Source organism: Gavialis gangeticus, unplaced genomic scaffold, assembly GCF_001723915.1.
Source record: "Gavialis gangeticus isolate Ggan-Ray unplaced genomic scaffold, GavGan_comp1, whole genome shotgun sequence".
NCBI lineage: Eukaryota > Metazoa > Chordata > Crocodylia > Gavialidae > Gavialis > Gavialis gangeticus.
The window spans coordinates 7,774,018-7,781,897 of NW_017729005.1; the positions used below are offsets into that span (position 1 = coordinate 7,774,018).

Genomic DNA, 7,880 nt, shown 5'->3' on the forward strand with positions numbered 1-7,880 from the left:
GAAATGTTGTCAGTGGGGGAAGGGAGGAGAGATGGAAGGGACTGAAGCTGGTCCATGAAGTGAGACAGATCGACAGAGACCCTGGATCTGAAGAGCAAGTCTACTTAGGCACAAAGATGTGTGTGCTCAGTGACTGCAGTCCCTCTATGAGTGCAAGGGAGAATGGAACTGGACATTGTAGGAACGCAGCCAGTAACCTCAGACCCCTTTACCTATTAGTTAATATTATTTTCTCAGTTTAATTCTGCGGTTTTATATTTTGTTGACTCCACTGCTTAGCTTTCATAAGTTTGGTTGGTGGGTCCACGTAGGGAAGTTGGCTGTCTCCATCCAAGACTGAATTTGCACCAGTGCAATCTAGTTTGGTATAAGGCCCTGACATAGGACAAGGATAAAACACCACAGGCTGAACCATTCCTCCTTCCTCCCACTCCCCTTTCCCTCCTCCCACCAAGCAACTGATACTGAAAGACAATCAAATGACTTTGCAGAAAGGACAATTTATTTGTATTAGCTTTTCAAGCAGCCGGAGAGCAGTTTTGCTTGTTTTATTTAGCAGTTTTTTGTGTATCCTGGCAGGGAAAAATGATAATTATTATTGAGCACTGACAGCATATGCAGTACTGTACAAACACAATGATGTAATGATATAACACAATGTAATAACCTCATTTAGACACATACCACACAGGTAGACAGCAGCAGCTCACAGGAATGAAGGAGCCTTTGACCCAAAAAATTAGTTAAAAAACCCCACATCAACCAATTTCAAAGCCTTCTACCTATCCAGGGTTATTCAAGGTTGACTCAGACACAGGCCCAAGACGCCACAAAAATTCAAGCCCATCTTAAATCCACATATCTGGGACACAATTCTTGACTAGAAGTGAGAGACTGAGAAGACTCTTCTTGGTACTGTCACTTCTTGGGAACCTTTATGCTGGCTTTGCAAGTACCATAATAAGATGACATGAAGAGTTTAAAATGACACTTACAGTAACATGCAGTCATCCTAAATCTGCAAGACAGTTATACACGGACATGGCCAAGGCACTGAAAAACCTCAGCCAAACGACACTTATATAACAGGAAAAAAAGGTTCCTGGCCAAATATACACCAGTACACACTGAGGCATGAGAATAAAGAAACATGACATGGAGATAGCAGAACTAGAGGACGGTGGCTAAAGATAGGGTGATGTAGAAGTTAAGAGGACAGTATGTCTAGAGCTAAGCTGCTTTCAGTTAAACTGCTTGACCTAGATTTGTGTTTTACTCTGTTTGTACAGTGCCTAGGACAGTAAAGCCCCGATTCTGAATGGAGCCTCTAAATGTTACCATTATACTCTGACAGTAATTCTGGGACATTAGCCTGCCCGGATTCATTGCACAACAATTTTGCAAGCTAGATCATGGAAGCTCTAAGGGCATTTCAATACTGTAGTCTGGTTAGGTAGGGCTAGTGAGGCTACCACTAAGAGTTTAGCTGAGGCAGCATAGATCTTAATGCCAGTGGAAAAAAAAAAATCTATGTCCAGCAGCTTGGCTAGGTTGCTGCTGGTGGTTGAGCTACCTAATTGCAAGCTAGTTTGGAAATGTCTATACAAGTAGTCCTCAACCTTTGGCCCCCCCAGACCAGATGAGTGGCACGAGGCTGGCATGCACGTTGAATGAAGCCCCTACCTAGCCACACATGCCAGGTTTGGGCTGAGACCAAACCTGGTGCCAGGATTGATCTCTGGCACCCCTGTGCAGCCTCACGTGCCAGGACTGGGTCCAGTGCACAGGGCCACTTCATCTGGCCAGTGGAGTTACCTACAGGGCAGGAAATTCAGCAGCAGGTGAGTGGCCACTGTTTCTCAGGTGCCAAATTTTTGGACCCGTGGGGAGCCCAGTGAGGCAAATGACAGCTCCAGGCTATGCCCCTGGTCTACTACACTGCCAATACAACCAGCAGCACACATAACCTAAGCCCTTTGGAAAAATGCCAGAAAACTAAGCAGGTAGAACGTGATATTCAACCCAAGAACTTGAAAGTACCAGCCTCTGGGCTTCTCTGTGCCATCAACGGGCCATTTGAGGACTGCCACAGTAAAGCACAGCACATGGACTCTATGTATGCTTCACCTGAAAATAGATGCAATACAGCTGCCTCAGTGCAGTGCTTGCTTGGGGCATGCCAAAAAGTGTACCCAAAACAGAAAGCTGAGTGCACATATTCAGAGCTGACTTCAGGAAGCACACTCTTTTGTACTGCAACATGAACAGAGGAAGTCTTCTGTGTCTTGTTGCTGTGCTCCCTAGAGCAGTCCTTGACAATGTAGACATGCTCTCTGGATTACTTACTTAGTTCAGCTGCCTGCCAAGACATGCACCTTAATTAGCTGTCAGGCTTCTAAAGGCATCAACATTATAAATGCATGTAAGACCAACAAAAGGTGTTTCTGCTAGTACATAGTAGAAGTCTGTCTTTAAGGAAAATTTTGTCCCAGCACAAAGTCTGCTCAGGCCAAACTTCACATCTGATAATTATATTTTTCTTACCTAGCTTCTCCTCTGCAGTTACAACTAGGCAGAATATGTTTCACTTGTCAGGGTTGCTATGCACTGTACCAGTTGCTGCATTATGCTCCCAAGATAGCTGCATTTCAGTTGTCAGTGAACTAATTCTGTGTAACAGTTAGTGTATAAAGTGCTTTGAGATCTTTTGAAATCAATGCAGTATATAAAATGTGAGACAGCATGCTAATGTTTCCAGATCAAGGTAATAACTATTTTACCCTGTGGTAGCCTCCTTGAGGTACTTTGCCAGTGAGGTTTTATTTATTTATTGGCAAACTAGATACACTAAATCACAAAACTAAAACAAGCAAGAAGAAAGCATCTCTCCTAGATGAAATAGGCTGTAGCCTATTACTGCTTATGCCTTTCTGAATGAGTTAGTCTTTACAGTGCCACCCTGCCCTGCCTTCTGCCTGACCCTTAAGAAGAATGAAGTCTCCAGGTCAGGATTAATGTTAATAGGGAAACAGTGCGGCTACAGGTGCAACCAGGAAAAGAGTCCAACTGCTTTTAACTATGCAGTAGTAGCTACATTAAGAAATATGGGGCCTGGCCCTGTTCTGTATATTACATACCTAAGTGGATGTAGGCAACAACATGCAATTATATTCCACCCTGCTTGGGTCCCTGAAAAAAGTGAGCACAAATGCATCTTTCTCTAGCTCATTGCTTTTTCAGGATTTTCTTGTAAGCTAGTGGGTCTCAACCTTTTTAGACTTGTAACAGCCCTCAGAAAATGCCAGCTTTGTTTGTTCTCATTTTTTGACTACAGAAACATAGTAGACCAATTCTCTTGCAAAGAACTCAGAATGATCACAACAGGTGATATTGTTTTAGACATTATGGATTCCTATTTGAGATCCCTGGGTTTATTTTGTGAACCGTACTTGTGCACCTAACAGTGCTAACACTGTGTGGCACCCCATGGTACCCTTGAAAAGATCTCAAGGTACCCCAGAGTGCCATGACACTTAGCTTAGAATAGTGTTTCTCAACCAAAGATAAGGGCATGTTACAAAAGTATGCGCATTAACATTTTCTTTTTAAATTTGACTTTAACAAGGTGCAATAGGATCATACTTTGGCACCTAATAGGTGGAAATAGGATTAGGCTCCTATCCTTACGTTGAAGTTGTTTATAGGTTTCAATCTACCATGAATATGCACTGAATGAACCCCCTGGTGAATGTACATCTAGGTCAAGATTTAAAAATCTTAAATCTATTCAGTCTACTAGCTACATAAAATAATTCATTCTCCATCAGCCTGACAGTACCAGCAAAAATTACATAGTTTCTTATTTAAAAACATTCACACATAACTGTACCAGTGAGACTGGAGACTTGGCAGGCTGTGACAAATAAACCATATGAAGCGACAAATCTTTCCAAACTTCAGGATATCAGCAAAATTTAAGAGATTGGTTATACACCTGTTATGTTGTTACAGTTAAAGGCAGGGAAAGTCTTAACTATTGTAGGTATAAGTCTATCAGAATAAGAGTGTTTATTCTAATGTGTGGGTACTTAACTAAATGAATCCTCATGTTGTGTAACAGCTTTTTAGTTTCACATGGTTTATACTATCCACTGAAGCTTCTTGATGATTTTAAGAATCTGATCAGCCCCCCAAATCCTGGCTCTGTCCTTGAATTTTATCACACTATAAGACACCCATGCCCACCTCAGCAGAGGTGTTTAAATCTCCCCAGGAGGCAACTTTCTGTCTTAATACAATGTTATCAAGTTTCTCTAATCAATCTTAAGTCTCCCTTCCCCCTTTTTAATGCAGGGATTCCTGCGTCAAACAAACTTCCTGTAGAGAAGTGAGGGAAAGTGTCAGTCAAAGCTTTGAGGGACAAAAAAAAGAAGGCAGGAGGAAACAGGTACTAAGCCTAGTAATCAAGTTGTCCACCACAGGGGCATTTCTGGGGAGTTGCAGAACCTTATTTCCTCAGCCTTGCACATCAAGATGGTAAAGTAAAGTAAAGTAAAGGAAACACTGGTAACACCTTGTGTAATAGTACAGTAAATAGAAGAGGAGCTTTCTTTCCTCCACGCCAATGCCTGACATTATGAGAGGCCTTTAAAAAAAAAAAAAAAATCAGAATGAAATCCTGGCACTGTTGGAATTAATGGGAAATGTTTTTGCCACCAACTCTGACAGACCCTGAATTTCACCCACAACACCTTTAAATATTTCCTTTTGTTCAGAATGCCTTTTCTTCCTCCAATGGTGTGTAAAGATGCAAATAAAACTGTGGAGTAGTGGAGTAGTACCCTGTTCCATTTCTGGATAGAAAGCTTCTCCTGTTAAGCAACTGTTTTCTGATCATCATTTAAAGACATGTTGCAATGCATAATAAATAAAGGAAGGCTGCTTTGGATACACTTTTCTAAAGCAAAAAAAAAGTCTTAGCTTTATTGGGTTCCAGTGTTCTGTTTATCAATAATGCATTCCCAGTCTGAGCAAGTATGATGGGAAGAACACTTTAATATTCAAACTAATTTAAAAAAAAGTTCCTTTAAATTTCCCTATGAGACATTTACAAAAATACGCAGCTAATTTATCGTACCTAATGTGTGTGTATGTTCTGAGAGGTCATTAGCACAGAAATTTGACAGTTTACCACTTTTCTGTTTTAAATTGACAAATTACAGGTTTTAATGCTTGCTATTTTGCAGACACTAATTTAGTGCTTTAACTTGAGTGCAGTAGGAATTTATCCCCCCGCTTGAGGTTTTACAATTTTACAGATAGTGTATGTAGTTCTAGTATGGATACCATTATATTCAGCTTTTTAAAAAACTATTTATCTATCTAATAATAAAATATTGCCTTTTAGAAATAGCAAAAATATGCATTCTAAAATAAACTGTTACTAGAGGTATAACTGGTAGTTCTCGCCATAATGAGACCCTTTTTAAAGTTGTTCATAACCTTGTCAAATTAACTGCTTGGACTAGGATTTTACCTGCTGGCTATCTGCCTCCAGCTGATTTTTTTGGAAAATTTCATCTAAATTGTTTCAGCCTTTTCTGAAAATAAGTCTTAGAGAAAAATTTGCAGAATGTAGGCAACCTTTCCTTTGAATCGCTCTAAGACCCCCATAGCTTTGCAGTAGAAACTCTGGACAAGTTTTGTGTTGCCCCTGTAAAAATCTGTCCACATTTCCTTGTTAAAAGCCTTTGGGGGGGTGGGGGGGAGTCGTTTGCACATGCTCAGGGGCTGTCTTGGTCTTAGCAGCTTACAAACTCTAAAAAGATATTCTGAATAACCTTGCTTAGTGTGCTTCACCTCAATGCTAAATAGTGTGCAATGGTCTTTGCAAATGCCATCCTCACAGAGCAACTAAGAATGCTTCTACCAACCCAGGACTATGGGACATTCCAGATATTCTCTTTAAAGATTGCCCTCAGTGCTCCAGGCTGAGCTAGGATAGTGTCTGGGGGGTTTTTTGCTTCCTCATTAGCTCCCCTGCTGGGCATCAAGATAGCATGAAGGAGAATCAGCCATGTGATTCATATGTAGCGGAGGCACAAACTAGACTACAGTCTTCCTATAATCCCTTGCTTCATTCAACACACACCTTTCACCTCTGGTAGCCAATGTGTTTTCAGTAATATTATGCCTATCTATACTAGTGATGAACTAAAGACCCTTAATAACCCGGAGCTCTATTTTGGTACGAAAGGATAGGAGCATATAAACAAGTCATCATGAGACAAGTTAGAGTGTAAGTTTATATTATGACAGCTACTCCATGGTAACTAGCTACACGCATGCTCTTACAGCATAGTAAATGCAAGGTAACTTTCTCCTCAGTTAAAGTACAGTAAGAACATGCAGACAGGCCACTACTACTATGGAGCATCAGAAGCTATATAAGTTCATACCCAACCTTAGCTTGCAGTGACTTGTTCATGTGACCATACTCCAAAAATCATCTTTTAAAGGCAAGTAAGTTACCAGTATTATTTGAAGAGTTTTGTATGAAGTTGTGAAAATGTACAAGTCAAGTGTCCACTATCAATTAGTTTTCAGAGAATTCTCCATACACATATGGTGCTAACCCATGCTCACAATTGTATTAATTGCATATGCATATTAAATGGGCAACTGTATCCATAAAATGTGGAAAGTAAGCTTATGAAATACATACCTGACCATTAAGTCCCCAATTCAGCAAATATTTATGCACCTGAGAAGTTCTACCGAGGTCCACATGCACATACATAAAATATAGCATGTATGAGCCCTTGTAAGTTCAGGGATCAGGGAATGCTTTGAGAAATGAATATCCAAATATGCCACTTTACACATTTCATAAGAAGAGTTATGCAATGCTTATGCAGGATGCTTTATGAAAAATCTAGTACAAGATTGCATTAAAAACCCACAAACAACTTTATAGCAGGCATTTAGCAGCACAGATTTTTATTTGACTTCAAAATAATGGGATTTATTTAGATTTATAATATTGCAGTAATTACTTAAAGCAATGTACATTTGTTAGAATTTTTAGTAGGTGCTATTTATCTACTTTGAAAATGTGCAATAGGGAATAAGAAAATATAAAATTGGGTTAGCAAAATATAATAATAGAGCTTTACAAGAGAGTCATACATACCATGTTATTTGAGCTAAGTCTATCAGTTAAACATTTTGTAACAGCTTTCCACTTACTTACACTCACTGAGAAGTTTAAATCAGGAACACTAATATGAAGGAGAACTCGACCCACTTTTAAGACTAAAAGCTGGTATATTTAAGAAAGAAAAAGTGGGAGGAAAATCCATCTCAGATGCATTTCTTCTTTGTTAGAGTTTTCCCTTTTTCCACAAAGACCTTCATTTTTATTAGGAACTAATGAAAGCCAGTTTATCAGTAACACTGGCCACCAAATGTTATTCCTTTACTATTTAAGACTCAGTTTAACTACTTTGTACAATTAATAGCCATAATGTCAGGTGTTTTATATGCAAAGAATTAGGTACTTAATAAAAAGTATTTGCTTGTGAAAATCTTACCATGCTTCTTAAAAAACTGTTACTGTACAGCCAAAACAAACAACTCTTTTTTCCACCAATCAAATGATGCAAAATCCTGGAGTTTGCTGTGACCTGGACAACCAAAAGCAGAGAGATCTGCATGCGATCGGAATCATGACTTGTGACCACTGACTAAACCCAACTATTTCGCAAATGACCAACAAGAAGGTTCCAAAAAAAAAAAAAAAGCGTTTGGTTTGCAATAGTGTCCGTTGCTGAAAAATAGCTCACAAGTTCTCCTCCTCACGTAAAAACTGGAACACGGCT

At 39.6% G+C, this 7,880-nt stretch overlaps 1 protein-coding gene across 1 annotated transcript in view; it reads right to left on the bottom strand.

The window, feature by feature from the left end:
- Positions 1-5,851: 5,851 nt before the first annotated feature.
- HIBADH (3-hydroxyisobutyrate dehydrogenase) overlaps positions 5,852-7,880 on the bottom strand; it is a 174,161-nt gene continuing 172,132 nt past the window's right edge. The window contains exon 9 of the mRNA XM_019508634.1: positions 5,852-7,855. Within this exon, the coding sequence (XP_019364179.1) occupies positions 7,841-7,855 (15 nt within the window). The 3' untranslated portion in view covers positions 5,852-7,840. The remainder of the gene's footprint in view (positions 7,856-7,880) is intronic.